Below are 23,056 nucleotides of genomic sequence, written 5' to 3' on the forward strand. Positions count from 1 at the left end.
CGTTACTAACGCGGCACACCGCCGGGCTGCGTTACTAACGCGGCACACCGCCGGGCTGCGTTACTAACGCGGCACACCGCCGGGCTGCGTTACTAACGCGGCACACCGCCGGGCTGCGTTACTAACGCGACACACCGCCGGGCTGCGTTACTAACGCGACACACCGCCGGGCTGCGTTACTAACGCGACACACCGCCGGGCTGCGTTACTAACGCGGCACACCGCCGGGCTGCGTTACTAACGCGACACACCGCCGGGCTGCGTTACTAACGCGACACACCGCCGGGCTGCGTTACTAACGCGACACACCGTCGGGCTGCGTTACTAACGCGACACACGCAAATAGAGAAACAGAAACTTAAATAATATAAAACATACGCTGTCCTGCATGAGCAGAGAACACTCTACACACAGTCTACACACATCCCCCTCCCAAAACCCCACAGCTCCCTAACCCACCAGAGCCGGAGCCAGAGGTGGTCATGTCGTAGATGAGGTCTTTGAGGGTGGAACCCACGGTGAGGAAGGGGTGATCCATGGTGGGATCCTCCTCGTTGGGCACGCGGTGATGAACACCCACCCGGCTATGGCAAATGTAGAAGACCAGCACCAGCACGAAGCACAGCACGCACACGGGCCCCGCGATCACTGCCGCCAGAGCCACAGGCCCCAGAGGAACCGGCTTCACCGTCGGCACTACGGGATGGTGAAAGGGAAGGGAGAATATTAAAAAAGGATTTTAAAAAGAATTAGACACAACAACAACAAAAAAATCCACTCTGGCCAGACACGCCACAATAGACATTAACTATTCATAGGAGTTCATCTATTTGGCAACTTTCAACATAATTGATTCTTTACAAATAGTTCCACATTCAGATGGGACAAATCAGATAACTCCCAACCCGCTGTATGTGGAGATGGTCCCGGGATAAGAGTGGGTGAACGGGCCGTTGATTGAGATAGCATGGAGTGAGGACCAATTGTACACCCATTAAGTGCTGGGTACAAAAAGGACAGGTAACCTACAATACCCAGAATACCTACACACACCAGTGCTCCCCAAAAATGTCTGACCATTACCTGGTCTTGGCTCCAGGGGTCCTTGTCGTCGAAAGGCATCCAATATATGAAAGTTATGAATTGGATGGCTCATACGCTTGGTGAAGACACTCGTGACACAGACAAGTCACTGGTTAATAGGCATTCATAAGTCGTTACAGTACATGCCTAAAGGATGACCCATGGTGACACGAAGCTACATCAATAGTAATGGAAGAGAAGCTTCTCAAAACCCCAAGCTGCTGGAAAATCTTGTTTTGATCACAAGACTGATAAAGGCTCCTACTGTGTTGGCCGCTCAATAGCCTGTACATTATCTCTAATAGTTAGAAAACAAAACATGACTCACTAGGGGGTGGCCATCTTTGTAAACATCGCTTGGGGAAGCAAGGAAAAATAAATAAAGTTCGGGGACCCTCAGCTATTCCAGGTACTTTATTTTTTCCAGAGCTAGCACACCTGATTCAACTGGTCCACTAATCATCAAGCCTTTCACTAGGTCAATCAGGTGAGCTAGTTCAGGGCTACAACAACATTGTGAAACGTCTGGTGGTCCTTAAGGAGCCGTTTGAGAACCACTGCCTTGTATTAAATGTCCCTGGAACAGCGTGCTCCCTGGTACAAGGCATTCGGCAAACACTTAAAAATTAAAATAAAAAACATGTCAGAGTTGGGCTTACGTTGTGCAACGGCAGAGAATTGTTGGGAGTTTGGTGAAAACAGGGCCACTACACTGTGTGGGCAAAAGCCATCTGTTGTCGACAACATTTACATGTCCCTATACAGACAGCGATGCCAGAAATAAATGCTTCGTGAAGCTGGAATACGTTCATTCAAACACCTCCACTAAAAACGGGTATCGGCTAACCTAGGTTGATCCTTTAAAACAGGGTTCTGGGCCTCCTCCACCTATATAGTGCATTCTCAGTAGGGATGAGGGTTTGAAATAATTTCACTATTCGAATAGCATCATTCATTTTTGTTGAATATCCAGATATTCTACACCGAACAAAAAAAATATAAATGGCAACATGCAACAACTCCTAAGATTTTAATGAACACCAGTTCATATGTAAAGGAAAATCTGTCAATTAAAATACATTCATTAGGACCTAATCTATGGATTTCACATGACTGGGAATACAGATATGTATTGGTTGGTCACAGAGACCTTTAAAAAAGTAGGGGCATGGATCAGAAAGCCTTTTGGCTCATTAGCTACAATAAATCATCCATAAATATCTACAGAAAGAAGACAGATCCTGCTTCTGTTACCGGTTTGAATGTTTAATACTCTACTGATTCCGTAGAACGCGCTGTCGTACACCACGTTCCAGAGCATCCCAAACATGCTCAATGGGTGACATGTCTGCTGAGTATGCAGGCCATAGAAGAACTGGGATATTTTCAACTTCCAGGAATTGTGTACAGATCCTTGTGACATGGGGCCGTGCATTATCATGCTGAAACATGAAGTGATGGTGGCGGATGAATGGCGCGACAATGGGCCTCAGGATCTTGTCACGGTATCTCGGAATTCAAATTGCCATCAATAAAATGCAATTGTGTTTGTTGTCCATAGCTTATGCCTGCCCATACCATCACCCCACTGCCACCATGGGGCACTCTGTTCACAATGCTGAAATCAGCAAACCACTTGCCCACACAACACACGCTCTCTGCCATCTGCCCGGTACAGTTGAAACCAGGATTCATCCGTGAAGAGCACACTTATTCAACGTGCCAGTGGCCATCGAAGGTGAGTATTTGCCCACTGAAGAAGTCGGTTACGACGCTGAACTACAGTCAGGTCAAGACCCTGGTGAGGACGACGAGCACACAAATGAGCTTCCCTGAGACGCTTTCTGACAGTTGGCGAAGAAAAAAAATCTACCGTTGTGCAAACCCAGTTTCATTAGCTATAATAAATAATCCATAAATATCTACAGAAAGAAGACAGATCCTGCTTCTGTTACCTGTTTGAGTGTTTAATACTCTACTGATTACCGTGAGCACAAAGCCTCAGGCAACCACAACATGTCGGATAAACAATTTCACAAAATGTCTAATCTTTGCTATGCTGTAATTAAAGGCTTTATACTTTTCCTCATTAGACCAGCTTGTCTGGTGTTATTCAGAATTGATTTAGTGTTGTTTACACTATTCTAAAATCGTCAGAAAAATATTTATTTATAATAATAACCCTGCTTTTTCCTTGATCTCCTTATTGTTATTATGATTAACATTATAATAAATCAGTAATGTCATTATCATTAGTAAGGCTTAGTATAGCAGCCTTGTATAACCACCATTGAGCTGTTGGCCTAAGAGCGCATCCTGTTTAGTCTTTAAAATCAACTTAGGCCTATACTTCAATACTTCTATGGGCTACTGAATCAATCAATCATTTATTTTGTTCATGTCATCACAGCATAGGAGTCATTCATGATTTGAAACCGTTCCATTCTCGAATGAATGCGACTGTTTTTAGTCTTTGCTGTAATAAAGGCTTCGCAACAAAATGCTAAAACAGACTCTGGTCTGACTATCATGTATTTAGTGTTGTTTACATTGTTCTAAACGGTCAGAACAATTATATTGTAATCTAACAGCACCTGTTAGTCACACATAATATGCATGCAGCATTTGTTCCTTACCTTCTTGGATCTCCAGTTTTTTTTCCCACAACAAGTTAAATTTATTCCACACATCCGACTTCCCCTTTACCTCCTGAGCAACCAGTAAACATTCCCCCGTTTCGAGTTTATTTCTCACATCCATTTCCCTGTCACGTGTTACGGTTTTCAGAGTTTGTTATAACCAATTTATTGATGTGTTTATAATATGCTATAGGTCAGGCCCTATTGGTCACGTGCATGCAATGCATATAGGTAGGGCTGTCCCCGACAATATTTTTTTATTTTGGTCGATGGAGACTCATCTGTTCTTTTGACCAATCGACTGGTCGAAATTTGAAAACCGGTATTTTTGATATATAGACACACAATTTTTGAATAAAATCGACAATATGTAGGCTACTGAGCCTGTCAAAGGCCTTAAGCACTGCAATAAAAAAAATGAAGACACAAATTACTAAGAGGGAGCCAGAGATCCATAAAGCCTAACCAGAAGAGGGGAAAAAATCTCGACCCTGCTCCTCCCACGGGCCGCTGCTGCTGGCCATCACAGATTCTGCCATTAGGCTCCTGAAGGTACCGGTAATAGGTTACACCAGCGGTCGGCAACCTAGTCCATGTGGAGTGCCAAGTTATCCTACCATTTCTACTGATCTGCGTGCCAGTTATGATTTTCATATGCAGATTTTGGTGGAAGGGTTTCATTTAATTTATAAAGTTTTCATATCTCAAAATCAATGACATGTGGTTAATCAAAATTCTATCGAAATGAAAATATACATTTATAAGTAACTTCTATTGTCGTCGTGTAGACTTACATAAAGCCAACAAATACATACATTGCAGCCTGCAGGTAGAAAATAAATATACTATAAATCACTTTGGCTATGCAAGGCCTGTCTGCACGGAACTTCAAAAACACTGAAACAACTATTCACTTGGGTCAGGTGTGAAGCTCACAGTAGCAAACTTGCAACATTGTAGAAAATATTCTGGGCCCTCAGAGTTTCCTGTGCCATTGAGCGCCGAACAGACAGACACAACTGAAGGCTATTTGCACAAAGGGAAAAGAAGTAATGAGGCAGACCTATTTTATGACATTTCCACCAGATCAGAGCATGACATGTTGTCTCCTTTCATGCTGAGTGGTTATCGAAAGGGAGCTGGAAAGATTTTTCCAATAGGCTATGTTGAGGAAGTATTGTCATTCTCAATGGATGTAAAAAAATAAAAACAGACTTAGTTACTTTTTGAAGTGAAGAAAAATTACTTTGAGAAGCTCCACAGTGATGGAGAGTTAAGACAATCAACATTTATAGGCCTACATTTACACGCAGTTCAGGTAGCCTTGGCCTACTTCTATGCGTAAATCAGGTGCTTGTCCTTACTCAAGATTTGGCAGGAGCGCTCCAAACAGAAGACAATGAAATAAACGGACAACTTGTAAATAGAATGAAATAAACCAAGTGTCGCCTAGGTTGTACGCTCTGCAAATAATGTGTCCACTCCTACAATGAAGACTGTAATAATAAATAATAATATATTGAACTCATTGAACAGAAATTACAAAATAAACTTTGTAGATGAGAAATGACAGTAATTAAGGGTAAATGTACAGCTGGTGGTAATTAAGGGTAAACGTACAGCTGGTGGTAATTAAGGGTAAACGTACAGCTGGTGGTAATTAAGGGTAAATGTACAGCTGGTGGTAATTAAGGGTAAATGTACAGCTGGTGGTAATTAAGGGTAAATGTACAGCTGGTGGTAATTAAGGGTAAATGTACAGCTGGTGGTAATTAAGGGTAAATGTACAGCTGGTGGTAATTAAGGGTAAAGGTACAGCTGGTGGTAATTAAGGGTAAAGGTACAGCTGGTGGTAATTAAGGGTAAACGTACAGCTGGTGGTAATTAAGGGTAAACGTACAGCTGGTGGTAATTAAGGGTAAACGTACAGCTGGTGGTAATTAAGGGTAAACGTACAGCTGGTGGTAATTAAGGGTAAACGTACTGCTGGTGGTAATTAAGGGTAAACGTACAGCTGGTGGTAATTAAGGGTAAACGTACAGCTGGTGGTACTGGTGTGCCTCCGCAGTGGATTAGTCCATTCAGAGGCGTGAATGAGACAGGTGTCTCGTGTGCCATAATAAATAAATAAAATATTTGCCACTGCTCAACTAAAATAATCTCAGTTGACCAACAGCCTATCGACCAAACGACTAAATGAGGTCAGTCCTACATACATGTCACATAAAGAGAGCAAGGTTTGAGGGAATAGAAAATGTTTATCCTAAACAAATGAGGGATTAAGGTAACAACTTTTCAGTCAGAAATGGCTGTAATTATGTTTCAGCAACACAGACAGCACGACACAATTTCTGTGGTGGACGCTGCAGCAAAGAGGAGAGAGAGAGAAAGAACAGGTGCTCGTCACAGTCAATCGCTGTATTTTCTTTTAACACAGTGCAGCAAGTCCGAGTCAGGCCCAGCAGAATAAAATCAATTGCGGGCGGACTCTCCCTTTAGTCATTTGTGTGTCTTAGTTATTTCATCAAACAGTTCACTTAAAGCATCAGACAAACTCATTCATTTAATATAGTTGATTTGATTAAAACACATAGGATATGTCTACATATGGAAAATACACGTTTAAACATTTCTACCAATCGATTGGTCGACAAAGATGTTTTTTTGTTGTTGTTGTCAGGGACAGCCTTAGTAATGATCATGCTGTTTAATCAGCTTCTTGATATGTCACACCTTTCAGGTGGATGGATTATCTAGACAAAGGAGAAATGCTCACTAACAGGGATGTACACATTTGAGGCAAAAAGTTGAGAATTAAGCTTTTTGTGCATATGGAAAATTACTGGGATCTTTTATTTCAGCTCATGAAACATGGGCTCATGAAACTTTACGTGTTACGTTTATATTGTTATTCAGTGTAGTTAGTTAAATAGTTAACCAAATAGTTCACTGTAAAGACGTGTTTTTTTTTCAACTTACATTTTTAACCTGAGAGCTTCTGGGAGAGAGGCTGGTGCTCTATTGCTGCAGATGTGGAGGGGCCGCTATGGGATTGGAGCGAGTCGATGGAGGCAGAGAGAGAACCAGTAGCCAAGGCAACTCAGCTATCTGACTTGTAGCAGACAATGTTATTTATCATCCCATATAACAGTTCCTGTCTTGACTGGAGTAGCCTAGAGAAACTAGCTATACTGTAGCTAGCTAGGCTAATTGTGGCTACATGATGTACTTTCTCCCCAACCACATTCAGATAAAACAGCCTACCTGATGGTTGCTTGTTGTAGCCTACTCTTGCCTCATTTTGCTAACTTTCAATTCCCTCATTTTATTCCATCTTGCGTTGCATTAGTGAACCCTCACTCAACTTGCTACACATTGTAGCTCTTTGCCGCTTTGATTGGCCAAAATAAACAACAAGATATACACGTAAAGGCTAGCTGTCGGCTACCGGTCTTTTTAATGGGGCGCACATGACAAAAACTACATTGACAAGTTCATCGTTTTATTAAATGAATCATTTGAAATGTCTATATACTCACATGTAACAATGTTACATACTTCCATCACTTGTCACTTCGGGAACGTGAAATACTGGTCACACTTGGTTTGTTGTTTATATACGTAATACTTTTGTTTTAAGTGTTTTATTTTGGGTGTTCCATGGGTCCACTGGACACCTGCAACATGTTGACGGTAGTAAAGAAGAAGATTTTACAGACCTTGTAATAAGTGTAGACAACTCTTATCAGACCACAGAACTATGAGTGAATCAAGCTTCTCTATGAGCACCTCGCTCTGAACAAGGACACTTCAAAGCCGAACGCTGATTTAGATGCCACACTGCTAAACAATCAAGGGGATCATCCCAGGTGCTCGTCGAGACTGGAGTCCCTCTGCAGTGGCTGCTGGGTATTCTAACATGGATATAGACCAGGAGACTGGAGTCCCTCTGCAGTGGCTGCTGGGGATTCTAACATGGATATAGACCAGGAGACTGGAGTCCCTCTGCAGTGGCTGCTGGGGATTCTAACATGGATATAGACCAGGAGACTGGAGTCCCTCTGCAGTGGCTGCTGGGTATTCTAACATGGATATAGACCAGGAGACTGGAGTCCCTCTGCAGTGGCTGCTGGGGATTCTAACATGGATATAGACCAGGAGACTGGAGTCCCTCTGCAGTGGCTGCTGGGGATTCTAACATGGATATAGACCAGGAGACTGGAGTCCCTCTGCAGTGGCTGCTGGGGATTCTAACATGGATATAGACCAGGAGACTGGAGTCCCTCTGCAGTGGCTGCTGGGGATTCTAACATGGATATAGACCAGGAGACTGGAGTCCCTCTGCAGTGGCTGCTGGGGATTCTAACATGGATATAGACCAGGAGACTGGAGTCCCTCTGCAGTGGCTGCTGGGGATTCTAACATGGATATAGACCAGGAGACTGGAGTCCCTCTGCAGTGGCTGCTGGGGATTCTAACATGGATATAGACCAGGAGACTGGAGTCCCTCTGCAGTGGCTGCTGGGGATTCTAACATGGATATAGACCAGGAGACTGGAGTCCCTCTGCAGTGGCTGCTGGGGATTCTAACATGGATATAGACCAGGAGACTGGAGTCCCTCTGCAGTGGCTGCTGGGGATTCTAACATGGATATAGACCAGGAGACTGGAGTCCCTCTGCAGTGGCTGCTGGGGATTCTAACATGGATATAGACCAGGAGACTGGAGTCCCTCTGCAGTGGCTGCTGGGGATTCTAACATGGATATAGACCAGGAGACTGGAGTCCCTCTGCAGTGGCTGCTGGGTATTCTAACATGGATATAGACCAGGAGACTGGAGTCCCTCTGCAGTGGCTGCTGGGTATTCTAACATGGATATAGACCAGGAGACTGGAGTCCCTCTGCAGTGGCTGCTGGGGATTCTAACATGGATATGGACCAGTGTCCCGTATTGACACTTCCCTCTGACGAGAACCAGAGAATTAGAGGTAGGAGAAGATATCCACCCCAACGCACCCACCCCCTGCCCTCTCGTCAAGACCTGTGGCCATCAAGCAGCGTCGCGGCCCTTCACCAGGGCCCTCCGAACGCTCACCCCACCACAGTACCCAGCGCAAGCTAGGCCGCGGCCCCCGCACAGCATGGAAATCCATGACCTCCCCCTCCTAGTGTGGCCATTGTAGGGAGTTCTATTGTACGGGATGTGGTGGTTGCCGGAGCAAAGACATTCTGCTTTCCTGGTGCGAGATATTACTCGTGAGCTTAAAAGGTCATTCTAGACCGAAACTCTGAGCTGCAAATGGTAGTTGTGCATGCCGGTACTATTGACATCAAGCTGTCGGCAAATCGAGGAAGTTGAGACAGGCTGATGGCAAGCGGATTGGTCTTTCCAGCCCCATCTTAACATATAGTCTTAGAATTGATCACTTCTCCACGCTATACGCACTGGACTCTTGAATTATTATTATTATTATTATTATTATTATTATTATTATTATTATTATTTTATTTTTTTACCCTCCTCCAAAAATGCGTTGGACTTTATTGACAACTTCGATTTGTTTTGGGAGCGACCTCAGGTTCTTAAAAAAAAAGCACAGTTGGCATCCGAACAGAATAGGAAGGAGAATGCGGAGTGCTAACATTACACATGCACTAAACAAGTAATAAGATATTGCTACTGAGACAAATCTAACTCAACTGATAACTATAGAGGAAAGCCCATCAAAATGTCAGAGACTCCAGTCACCCAAGTTATAGACTGTTCTCTCTGCTACCGCACGGCAAGCGGTACCGGAGCGTCTAGCTTAGGACCAAAAGGCCCCTCAACAGCTTCTACCCCCAAGCCATAAGACTGCTGAACAATTAATAAAATCACCACCGGACAATTTACATTGACACACACCACCCCATCCCTTTTGTACACTGCTGCTACTCTCTGTGTTTGTTTGTTTGTTTGTTTGTTATCTATGCATAGTCACTTCACCCCCTCCTACATGTACAGATTACCTCAACTAGCCTGTACCCCAGCACACTGACTCGGTACCGGTGCCCCCTGTATATAGCCTCGTTATTGTTATTCTTATTGTGTTACCTTTTATTATACTTGGTAAATATTTTCTTAACTCTTCTTGAACTGCACTGTTGGTTAAGGGCTTGTAATAAGTAAGCGTTTCACAGTCAAGTCTACACTTGTTGTATTTGGCGCATGTGACAAATAAAGTTTGATTTGATCTAAACCAACTCACCCCAACTTTAAAACACCCAGAAAAATCTCCCCTTTTAGATAGTATTCCAACAAATGCCCCTCATAAGTATACTGCCAATGGAATCTTTTTAATGAGCTCAGTGACCATTATCCCAATGCATAAGAGATGCTAAGCTTCCTAAATGCAAAGCTACCACACATTACAAATACATTATTTATTTTTACCCCAGTTTCTCCTCAATTTCCAATTGGTTGTTAGTGTCTTATCCCATCGCTGCTGTAAGGGACTCAGGAGAGGCGGAGGTCGAGAGCCATGTGTCCTCCGAAACACGACCCTGCCAAGACGCACTGCTTCTTGACACACTGCTCGCTTAACCCGGAAGCCAGCAGCACCAATGTGTCGGAGGAAACACAGTAGAACTGGTGACTGTGTCAGTGCGCATGCGCCCGACTCACCACAGAAGTCGCTAGAGCGCGATGGGACAAGGACATCCCGGCTAGCCAAACCCTCCCCTAACCAGGATGACGCTGGGCCAATTGTGCGCCGCCTTATGGGTCTCGTGGTCGCGGCAGGCTGCGACACAGCCCGGGATCAAACCAGGTCTGTAGTGACGCCTCAAGCACTGCGATGCAGTACCTTAGACCGTTCCGCCAATTTTAGGAATTTTAATGAGCAGCATTTTATGTCTGATCTGGTGATGTGTGACTGGGGGATTGTGTTATCTATATCTGACTCAGAGCAGGTCCTAAATTGTTTTACTTCTCTGTTTAACACTGTTGCAGATAAGAACAATCATATAAAAAATAAATAAAACAAATAAAAGTAAAGGATAGATCAACCCCTTGTTTCATGCATGAATTGTCTGAAAATTACAGGAAACACATTTTGCTTGGGCTAAGGCTCAATTGACTGATAACTACATCTAACTGGTTGTCCTTCAGACATTTTAGAAAAATGTCTCTCTGGTTAGAAAAACAAAGTCAACATACACAATTCAAAAAGTATGTGAGAATGGTGGGAATCCAGCTACCCTTTTGGGATGTAGTCAAATCTCAATCCCAACTCTTAACTAACAACTTTAACTTCTTATTCTATTCTAAAATGTGCACCAGTCAGGTTTTAGACCTGGACAAAGTATCCGTTTCAGCTACTACACTTAAAATAATAAAAAAATATATATATACACACACATTGCGCTGCCTTATTTATAGACGTTTCCAAGGCCTTCAACACTGTTTACCATTACATTCTCATTCAAAGGCTGACTGAAATAGGCCTGGATCAAGCTTCTTTGCAAGTGGTTTGAAAATTAGCTGTCAGATAGGACACAATGCATGATTTCTGTTTTAACCAACCCGTTCACAAAGTTGGTTAATGCTTGAGGTTCCTTCGGTCTCCACTGAAACTAGGTAAATGCACTTTTAATTTTAAAACACCTCATTGCTGGAACCAACCACAAACAACTGGATGTTCTGGAACAACTTGGGCAAATTTTTACAATTTACATTTTTTTATAATTTAAATTTGTTTAATTTTTTATATTGTTTGGGGACCTTCTAATTGAGGAACGTTATCATTTTTCTTGAACATTTGTGTTGTGCTGTATTTTACTTGTTTTAATATGGCATTTAATATTCAATGGTTTACGTAGGGCTCCCTTGTGAAAGAGACCCTGGTCTCAAAATGGTAACTCCTTGCTTAAATAAAGTTAAAATACCTTGAATATTTTTTTTAAAGCCTTTTCAGTTTCAAAATAAACAAAAAATAAATACACTAGTATTCGAATACAAACGTCAGGTCAGCTATACAAATAACCGTGCATATCCCTAATTCTCAGAGGGCTATTTCTGTCATAATTCTAATACTATGATTTCTGTGCTGAGGGCAGTTGTAAAGATGTGTTTTGATGGAGTCGTCGTCGTGCTGGCAGTTCGGAATGGCCAGACAGAAGGGTGGTATGATTATTATAATTGATAGGTAAGGATACTCAAGACTGGCAAGGTAATAACATGTATAATAAGGGACGTGTGTGTGTGTGTGTGTGTGTGTGTGTGGGTGGATGATGCTCAGGGGGGGGGACATGAACATTCGTGACGAAATGATCTCAATATTTATAGATACACCAATCAGGAATAAGGATGCAGAGGTAGAAATTAGTTCAGTAATGGAGCAGTTAGGTAACCACACAGCACCTCACTCAAACTACTCTCAAAGTGCAATGAATATTAATCCAATCTGTTGCCAAAGATAGCAGTCTACTCCTGATAACTGCAACAACTTAGCTGGACCACAACACAAAAAATGATGCATTTGTAATAGACACTGGCTAACTGCACTGCGTTGGTATTGGGACTGGCTAACTGCACTGCGTTGGTATTGGGACTGGCTAACTGCACTGCGTTGGTATTGGGACTGGCTAACTGCACTGCGTTGGTATTGGGACTGGCTAACTGCACTGCGTTGGTATTGGGACTGGCTAACTGCACTGCGTTGGTATTGGGACTGGCTAACTGCACTGCGTTGGTATTGGGACTGGCTAACTGCACTGCGTTGGTATTGGGACTGGCTAACTACACTACATTTGTATTGGGACTGGCTAACTGCACTAAGTTACTTATTAAGGGTCAGCTCTCTGCTCTATTGAGATGCACCCATGAGGGAAGGGACTGACTGACAGTGAGAGATGGGGACGGACCTGGGAAGACGCTGAGGTTGGGGTTCTTGTTGCACCAGTCGGAGGCGCAGCACATTGGGTAGATGCCCGTGTCGTCCTTGGTGGAGGGTGCGCAGATGAAGGGGCGATCGCGCGGGATCAGCTCGCTCTCGTGCACGCACATGCTGCGCTCGGTGGTGAGCCGGCTGCCAGACTTCATGACCGTCACGAAGCACAGGCCGTCCGTGGTGCACGTGGAGTTGAGACAGCGCTGGCAATAGCACTGCAGGGCTGGCGGAAGAAGAGTGATGGAACATAGAGATTCAGGTAGAGAGACAGAGAGAGGAAGAGAGAAAGAGAGAGGTAGCGATAGAAAGCATGGGAGGGAACAAGAGAGAGGACAAAGGAGAGAGAGATTAATACTAGAGGTCAACCGATTCAAATCGGAATGACCGATTAATTAGGGCCGATTTCAAGTTCATAACAAATCGGTAATCTGCATTTTTGGACGCCGATTACATTGCAGTCCACGAGGTGACTGCGTGGCAGGCTGACCACCTGTTACGCGAGTGCAGCAAGTAGGCAAGGTAAATAGCTAGCCAGCATTAAACTTATCTTATAAAAATAAATAAAAACTAACATAATCACTAGTTAAACAAGTAACATCATCAAGCATATGTAGTTAACTAGCTTGTCCTGCGTTGCATATAATCAATGCGGTGCCTGTTAATTTATCATTGAAACACAGCCTACTTCGCCAAATGGGTGATGATTTAACAAAAGCACATTTGCGAAAAAAAAGCACAACCGTTGCTCCAATGTACCTAACCATAAACCTCAATGCCTTTCTTAAAATCAATAGACAAGTATATTTTTTTAAACCTGCATATTTAGTTAACAGAATTTCATGTTAGCAGGCAATATTAACTAGGGACATTGTGTCACTTCTCTTGCGTTCAGTGCAAGCAGAGTCGGGGTATATGCAACAGTTTGGGCCGCCTGGCTCATGGCGAACTGTGTGAAGACCATTTCTTCCTAACAAAGACCGTAATTAATTTGCCAGAATTATGACATAACATTGAAGGTTGTGCAATGTAACAGCAATATTTAGACTTAGGGTTGCCACCCGTTCTATAAAATACAGAACGGTTCCGTATTTCACTGAAAGAATAAACGTTTTGTTTTTGAAATGATAGTTTCCGGATTTGACCATATTAATGACCTAAGGCTTGTATTTCTGTGTTTATTATATTATAATTAAGTCTATGATTTGATATTTGATAGAGCAATCTGACTGAGCGGTGGTAGGCAGCAGCAGGCTCGTAAGCATTCATTCAAACAGCACTTTCCTGCGTTTGCCAGCAGCTCTTAGCAATTCTTGAAGCACAGCTCTGTTAATGACTTCAAGCCTATCAACTCCCGAGATTAGGCTGGCAATACTATAGTGCCGATAAGAACATCCAAGTCAAAGGTATATGAAATACAAATGGTACAGAGAGAAATGGTCCTATAATAACTACAACCTAAAACTTCTTAACTGGGAATATTGAAGACTCATATTAAAAGGAACCACCAGCTTTCATATGTTCTCATGATCTGAGCAAGGAACTTAAACGTTAGCTTTTTTACATGGCACATATTGCACTTTTACATAATTTAAACCAAATTGAACATGTTTCATTATTTATTTGAGACTAAATTGATTTTATTTATGTATCAAGTTAAAAAGTTCATTGTTCATTCAGTATTGTTGTTATTGTCATTATTACAAAAAAAAATGTTTGTGTTGCACTGTAGCTATTCATCTGTTGCTTTTAGCCTAGCTGTAAACTCACTCAGAACACGCATCGTGTACACACACACGCGTGCACTCTGTTATTTTATCATGCGCTTTGTTGAGTTCCTTTTTTGTGGGGAAGAAATCATTCCGGAGTTATTTTTTGGTTGGTATTAGGAGGTCGACCGATTGATTTTTCATCGCCAAAAATAGCCGATTTACCAATTTTAAAAGGCCGATTTTTTTTATATATATATATATATATATATATATGGTTCATTGAACAAGCATGGGAAACAGTGTTTAAACCCTTAACAATGAAGATCTGTGATATTTGGATTTTTACAAATTATCTTTGAAAGACAGGGTCCTGAAAAAGGGAAGGTTTTTTTTGTTGGTGAGTTTATATGGATGAGCGTTGGCTGAGCGGCATAGGGAAGGTCCAATAGATGGTATAAAATACAGTATATACACATGTGATATGAGTAATGTAAGATATGTAAAACATTATTAAAGTGGCATTATTTAAAGTGGCATTGTTTAAAGTGACTAGTGATCAATTTATTAAAGTGGCCAGTGATTGGGTCTTAATGTAGGCAGCAGCCTCTCCGAGTTAGTGATTGCTGTTTAGCAGTCTGACGGCCTTAAGATTGAAAAAAAGCTTCCATCTCTCGGTCCCAGCTTTGATGCACCTGTACTGACCTCACCTTCTGGATGGTAGCGGTGTGAACAGGCATTGGCTTGGATGGTTGTTGTCTTTGATGATCTTTTTGGCCTTCCTGTGACATTGGGTGCTCTGTGTCATGGAGGGCAGGTAGTTTGCCCCCGGTGAGGCGTTGTGCAGACCGCACCCCCCTCTGGAGAGCCTTCCGGTTGAGGGCGGTGCAGTTGCCGTACAAGGCTGTGATACAGCCCGACAGGATTTTCTCCATTGTGCATCTGTAAAAGTTTGTCAGGGTTTTGGGTGGCAAGCCAAATTTCTTCAGCCTCCCGAGGTTGAAGAGGAGCTGTTCCGCCTTCTTCACCACGCTGTCTGTGTGGGTGGACCATTTTAGTTTGTCTGTGATGTGTACGCCGAGGAACTTAAACTTTCCACCTTCCCCACTGCTGTCCCTTCGATGTGGATGGGGGGGGGGGGGGGGGGGGGGGGCTGAAGTCCACAATCATCTCCTTATGATTTATTGATGTTGAGTGAGAGGTGGTTTTCGTGACACCACACTCCGAGTGCCCTCACCTCCTCCCTGTAGGCTGTCTCGTTGTTGTTGGTAATCAAGCCCACTACTGTTGTCGACTGCAAACTCGATGATTGAGTTGGAGGCATGCATGGCCACACAGTCGTCGGTGAACAGGGAGTACATGAGAGGGCTGAGCACGCACCTTTGTGGGGCCCCAGTGTTGAGGGGCAGCGAAGTGGAGGTGTTTCCTACCTTCACCACCTGGGGGCGGCACGTCAAAGTCCAGGACCCAATTGCACAGGGCGGGGTTGAGAGCCAGGGCCTCCAGCTTGATGATGAGCTTGGAGGGTACTATGGTGTTGAATGCTGAGCTGTGGTAAACAAACAGCATTCTTACATGGGTATTATTTTTGTCCAGATGGGATAGGGCAGTGTGCAGTGTGATGGCGATTGTGTCATCTGTGGACCTGTTGGGGGTGATGTGCAAACTGAAGTGGGTCTAGGGTGGGCGGTAAGGTGGAGGTGATATGATCCTTGGCAAGCCTCTCAAAGCACTTCATGATGACAGAAGTGAGTGCTACGGGGTGGTAGTCATTTAGTTCAGTTATCTTTGCCTTCTTGGGTACAGGAACAATGGTAGCAATCTTGAAACATGTGGGGATAACAGACTGGGATAGGGAGCGATTGAATATGTCCGTAAACAAACCAGCCAGGTGGTCTGTGCATGCTCTGAGGACGTGGCTAGGGATGCCGTCTGGGCCAGCAGCCTTGCGAGGGTTAACACGTTTAAATGTTTCATTCACGTCAGCCACTGAGAAGGAGGGGGGGGGGGGGGGGGGTGCAGTCCTTGTTAGGGAGCCGCGACGGTGGCACTGTATTATCCTCAAAGCAGGCAAAGAAGGTGTTTAGTTTGTCTGGAACCGTGACGTCAGTGTCCGTGACTTGGCTGGTTTTCTTTTTGTAGTTCGTGATTTCCTGTAGACCCTGCCACATATGTCTCGTGTCTTAGCCGTCGAATTGCGACTCCACCTTGTCCCTGTACCAGCATTTCGCTTCTTTGATTGCCTTGCGGAGGGCATAACTACACTGTTAATATTCAGCCACATTTCTAGACCCCTTACCATGATTAAATGTGGTGGTTCGCTCTTTCAGTTTTGCGCGAATGCCACCATCCATCTAGGGTTTCTGGTTAGGGTAGGTTTTAGTCACAGCGAGTACAACATCTCCAATGCACTTCTTTATAAACTCACTCACCGAGTCAGTGTATAGGTTGATGTTGTTCTCTGAGGCTGACCGGAACATATTCCAGTCCGCGTGATCAAAACAATCTTGAAGCGTGGCTTCCGATTGGTCAAACCAGCATTGAATGGTTCTCGTCACTGCTACATCCCGTTTGAGTTTCTGCCTATAAGACGGTAGGAGCAAGATGGCGCCATGGTCGGATTTGCCAAAGGGAGGGCTGGGGAGGGCATTGTATGCATCGCGGAAGTTAAAGTAGCAGTGGTCAAGAGTATCACCCCGACGTGTCGTGCAATCAATATGCTGATAGAATTTATGTGGCCTTGTTCTCAAATATGCCTTGTTAAAATCCACAGCTACAACAAACGCAGCCTCAGGATATACGGTTTCCAGTTTACGTAGAGTCCAGTGAAGTTCCTAGTCTAATGGTACGGTTGTTAGTGAAAGAGGGGGGGGGGGGGATCTATACAGTTATTTAACCGGTCGCCTCCCCAATCATCTACACTGATTGCAAGAAAGGCATTTCACTGTACTTGTGCGTGCGACATTAACTTTTAAATTGATTAAAGTGGATTTAACAGGTGACACCAATAAGGGATCATGGCTTTGACCTGAATTCACATGGTCAGTCTGTCATGGAAAGAGCAGGTGTTCCTAATGTTTTTCCACTCTCAGTGCAGATGCGGTACAATGGTCAAGGGAACTCGACCAAAACAATAGAAATGCCATGGAAATGTGTGGGGGAAAGATCCCGAGTCTCCTCATTGCCCCCCAGGAAAATGAGCCTATATTTAAGTTATTGTTTCACACTACGTTGAGGTAAAAATATGAGTATAATTATATATGTATTATACATTTTGTATTGTAGATATGTAGGGGTGTAATAATGTTACATAATGTACTGTTTTATCTTTTGCATTTACTATGGATCCCCATTAGCTGTTGCCAAAGCAGCAGCTACTCTTCCTGGGGTACAGCAAAATTAAGGCAGTTTATTCAATTTTAAAAACATAACATATAAAACAATGAACGTAAGTGCCTTAATGTGTTTGGACCCCAGGAAGAGTAGCTGCTGCCTTGGCAACAGGATCCCTAATAAATACAAAAAAATGTTAATGTCATCGTCACCAATCAACTGCATTAGTTAAAAACAACTTTACCACCCCCCACTGATTTCTCAAGGCTAGCTATATGCTACCAGCTTATACAAATGGGAGTTAGCATTTAGCAGTCACTTCTACAAAACATCTTCTAAATGTTCTGCAGCAAAAACAACCAAATATATAATATATCTCCAAATCAGACTTTAGTAACCATAGTGGGCTTGTTACAATACAGTCGTGGCCAACATTTTTGAGAATGGCACAAATATTAATTTCCAAAGTTTGCTGCTTCAGTTTCTTTAGATATTTTTGTCCAGGATGTTACTATGGAATACTGAAGTATAATACAAGCATTTCACAAGTGTCAAAGGCTTTTATTGACAATTACATGAAGTTGATGCAAAGAGTCAACATTTGCAGTGTTGACCCTTCTTTTTCAAGACCTCTGCAATCCGCCCTGGCATGCTGTCAATTAACTTCTGGGCCACATCCTGACTGATGGCCGCCCATTGTTGCATAATCAATGCTTGGAGTTTGTCAGAATTTGTGGGTTTTTGTTTGTCCTGCTGCCTCTTGAGGATTGACACAAGATCTCAATGGGATTAAGGTCTGGGGATTTTCCTGGCCATGGACCCAAAATGTCGATGTTTTGTTCCCCGAGCCACTTAGTTATCACTTTTGCCTTATGGCTCCATCATGCTGGAAAAGGCATTGTTCGTCACTAAAATGTTCCTGGATGGTTGGGATAAATTACTCTGAGGATGTGTTGGTACCATTTTTTATTCATGGCTGTGTTCTTAGGCAAAATTGTGAGTGAGCCCACTCCCTTGGCTGAGACGCAACCCCACACATGAATGGTCTCAGGATGCTTTACTGTTGGCATGACACAGGACTGAAAGTAGCGCTCACCTTGTCTTCTCCGGACAAGCTTTTTTCTGGATGCCCCAAACAAATCGGTAAGGGGATTCATCAGAGAAAATGACTACCCCAGTCCTCAGCAGTCCAACCACTGTACCTTTTGCAGAATATCAGTCTGTCCCTGATGTTTTTCCTGGAGAGAAGTGTCTTCTTTGCTGCCCTTCTTGACACCAGGCCATCCTCCAAAAGTCTTCGCCTCACTGTGCGTGCAGATGCACTCACACCTGCCTGCTGCCATTCCTGAGCAAGCTCTGTACTGGTGGTGCCCCGATCACACAGCTGAATCAACTTTAGGAGACGGTCCTGGCGCTTGCTGGACTTTCTTGGGTGCCCTGAAGCCTTCTTCACAACAACTGAACCGCTCTCCTTGAAGTTCTTGATGATCCGATAAATGGTTGATTTAGGTGCAATCTTACTGGCAGCAATATCCTTGCCTGTGAAGCCCTTTTTGTGCAAAGCAATGATGACGGCAAGTGTTTCCTTGCAGGTAACCATGTTTGACAGAGGAAGAACAATGATTCCAAGCACCACCCTCCTTTTGAAGCTTCCAGTCTGTTATTCGAACTCAATCAGCATGACAGAGGGATCTCCAGCCTTGTCCTCATCAACACTCACACCTGTGTTAACGAGAGAATCACTGACATGATCTCAGCTGGTCCTTTTGTGGCAGGGCTGAAATGAAGTGGAAATGTTTTTTGGTGATTCAGTTCATTTTCATGGCAAAGAGGGACTTTGCAATTAACTGCAATTCATCTGATCACACTTCATAACATTCTGGAGCATATGCATATTGCCATCATACAAACTGAGGCAGCAGACTTTGTGAAAATTAATATTTGTTTCATTCTCAAAACTTTTGGCCACGACTGTACACCAATCATGATGGATTTTACGGAAATCCACTTTGTTTGATCAGATTTGTTGAATGTGCACCAGATTTGTTAGATCAGATTTGTTGAATGTGCGCCATTCCGGCATCCTTCTTTGAACCCCCACAGTCTGCGTTCCATTAACCTGTTGGGGCTAGGGGGCAGTATTTGCACGGCCGGATAAAAAACATACCCAATTTAAACTGGTTACTACTCTTGCCCAGAAACGAGAATATGCATATAATTAGTAGATTTGGATAGAAAACACAAAAGTTTATAAAACTGTTTGAATGGTGTCTGTGAGTATAACAGAACTCATATGGCAGGCCAAAACCTGAGAAGATTCCATACAGGAAGTGCCCTGTCTGACAATTTGTTATCCTTCTAGGGCATCTCTATCAAAAATCCAGCATCTCTGCTGTACCATGACATTTTCTAAGGCTTCCATTGGCTCTCAGAAGGCGCCAGAAAGTGGAATGACGTCTCTGCAGTCTCTGGGCGAAAAACAGCAGGAGTTTTTGTGAGTGGTCAGGCTGAGAACAGTGACACTGGAGTGCGCGTCCACGAGAGGACTCCATGTTTTTCTTTCAGTCTATGAATGAATATAACGTCGCCCGGTTGGAATATTATCGCCATTTTACGAGAAATATTGCATAAAAATAGATTTCAAACAGCGTTTGACATGCTTCGAAGTACGGTAATGGAATATTTTGAAAAGATTTTGTCACGAAATGCGCCCGCGCGTCAACCTTCGGATAGGGACCTCAATGCACGAACAAAACGGAGCCATTTCAATATAACTATGGATTATTTCGAACCAAAACAACATTTGTTGTTGAAGTAGAAGTCCTGGGAGTGCATTCTGACGAAGAACAGGAAAGGTAATCCAATTTTTCTTAAAGTAAATCTGAGTTTGGTGAGGGCCAAACTTGGTGGGTGTCAAATTAGCTAGCCGTGATATCTACTCAGAATATTGCAAAATGTGCTTTCGCCGAAAAGCTATTTTAAAATCTGACACCGCGATTGCATAAAGGAGTTCTGTATCTATAATTCTTAAAATTATTGTTATGTATTTTGTGAACGTTTATCATGAGTAATTTAGTAAATTCACCGGAAGTGTTCGGTGGGAATGCTAGTTCTGAACGTCACATGCTAATGTAAAAAGCTGTTTTTTGATATAAATATGAACTTGATTGAACAAAACATGCATGTATTGTATAACATAATGACCTAGGAGTGTCATCTGATGAAGATCAAAGGTTAGTGCTGCATTTAGCTGTGGTTTTGGTTTTTGTGACATATATGCATGCTTTGAAAATGGCTATGTGATTATTTTTGGCAGGGTACTCTCCTGACATAATCTAATGTTTTGCTTTCGCTGTAAAGCCTTTTTGAAATCAGACAGTGTGGTTAGATTAACGAGAGTCTTGTCTTTAAAATGGTGTAAAATAGTCATATGTTTGAGAAATTGAAGTTATAGCATTTGAGGTATTTGTATTTCGCGCCACGCGATTCCACTGGCTGTTGACTAGGTGGGACGCTTGCCCAGGGAGGTTAAACTCTTTACCACATCTATTGTAATTTCATGAATGTAAAATGGCTGTGCTTCAGTTTGTACTTCTCCACACGGATAAGAAATATTTGCTATCATCTTGATGATTCCCTCATTCACGAACAGCAGACAGTGCTCCATCTGGTTTAGTTTTTCTCCGGTAGCAAGTTAAAATGCAATATTAATCTTCTAGAAAAAAACATGAGGAAATGTAGCAGATGCTTTCTATGCATAGTTCAAAAATACCTTGCTTTTTCATTGTTAGTTCATTTACTTACAGTGCCTTCAGAAAGTATTCATATCCCTCGACTTATTCCACATTTTGTTGTGTTAAAGCTAGGGTTGGGCGGTATCCCGATTCCCTACAATACCGGGGTAAACAGTATTACTGGAAGTGCATGTAAATGAAAACACAAAGCAATTTAGGCAACAGAGATGTTGAACCATGAAGGGATTGAATGTCCCTGCTGTAAGCAATAAGCTTGATCTTGACATTAGTCACTTAGCTAGAAAGCTTGCAAACCAAATGCATAGTTGGAGCCCTGAGCTGGAGATAACCATCTTAGACAAATTAACGTACTCCTAATAACTACTCTGCCGATATTTGGGTAAAATAAAAATACAATGAACGACGCATCAGTGCAGTTCAGGCTACCACTCACGATCAATGGATATATGAGCAGGTATTAGGTGATACTGCTAAACTGATTCTGCTCTACCTTGCAATGAAGTATACAGTGCCTTCAGAAAATATTCATACTTACTCCAAATTGTGTTGTGTTACAGCCTACTATTGTTTGTACAGATGAACGTGGTACTTTCAGGCGTTTGGAAATTGCTCCCAAGGACGAACCAGACTTGTGTAGGTCTCCAATATTTTTTCTGAGGTCTTGGCTGATTTCTTTTGATTTTCCCATGATGTCAAGCAAAGAGGCACTGAGTTTGAAGGTAGGCCTTGAAATACATCCACAGGTACACCTCCAATTGACTCAAATGATGTCAATTAGCCCATCAGAAGCTTCAAAAGCCATGACATCATTATCTGGAATTTTCCAAGCTGTATAAAGGCATAGTCAACTTAGTGTATGTAAACTTCTGACCTACTGGAATTGTGATACAGTGAATTATAAGTGAAATAATCTGTCTGTAAACAACTGTTGGAAAAATTACTTGTGTCATGCACAAAGTAGATGTCCTAACCAACTTGCCAAGATAATGTTTTTTTAACAAGGAATTTGTGGAGTGGTTGAAAAATGAGTTTTAATGACTCCAACCTACGTAAGTGTATGTAAACTTCTGACTTCAACTGTATCTAGCTTGCTGTTGCTAGCTAATTTGTCCTGGGATATAAAAAACATTTGTTTGTTATTTTACCTGAAATGAACAAGGTATTTTTTTTCTGGATCTTTGTAGATTTTTTTTATATACAAAGATCCAGCGACCGGGAGACCCATGAGGCAGCGCACAATTGGCCCAGCGTCGTCCAGGTTAGGGGAGCCGGCCGGGATGTCCTTGTCCCATCGCACTCTAGCAACTCCTGTGGCGGGCCGTGCACATACACGCTGACACGGTGTTTCGCCGACACATTGGTGCGGCTGGCTTCCGGGTTAAGCGAGCAGTGTCGTGTTTCAGAGGACGCATGGCTCTCGACCTTCGCCGTTACCGAGACCGTACAGCAGTTGCAGCGATGGGACAAGACTAACTACCAATTGGATATCACAAAATTGGGGAGAAAAAGGGGTAAAAAAGTACCACAAAAAAATATAACAATAGAACCAAGTTCTATTTTAGCCCCTGGCTACGCAGACCCTCACGAGCAGTTTGGATGAAATTATTAAA

The 23,056-nt window shown here is 43.0% G+C and overlaps 1 protein-coding gene across 4 annotated transcripts in view; it reads right to left on the reverse strand.

Annotated features, from left to right (window-relative positions):
- The window catches only part of LOC115149427 (TGF-beta receptor type-1), an 82,063-nt gene that overhangs the window by 26,901 nt on the left and 32,106 nt on the right, over nucleotides 1-23,056 (reverse strand). For 2 of the 4 annotated variants that reach the window (XM_029692281.1, XM_029692275.1), the window contains exons 2-3: nucleotides 12,627-12,875; nucleotides 460-696 (exon numbers count right to left, since the gene is read on the reverse strand). In XM_029692281.1, the coding sequence (XP_029548141.1) occupies nucleotides 460-696; nucleotides 12,627-12,875 (486 nt within the window). The remainder of the gene's footprint in view (nucleotides 1-459; nucleotides 697-12,626; nucleotides 12,876-23,056) is intronic. The other 2 variants (XM_029692287.1, XM_029692294.1) reach the window with 2 other exon arrangements.

This window comes from Salmo trutta, chromosome 2 (assembly GCF_901001165.1).
Source record: "Salmo trutta chromosome 2, fSalTru1.1, whole genome shotgun sequence".
In the NCBI taxonomy this organism is placed as follows: domain Eukaryota; kingdom Metazoa; phylum Chordata; class Actinopteri; order Salmoniformes; family Salmonidae; genus Salmo; species Salmo trutta.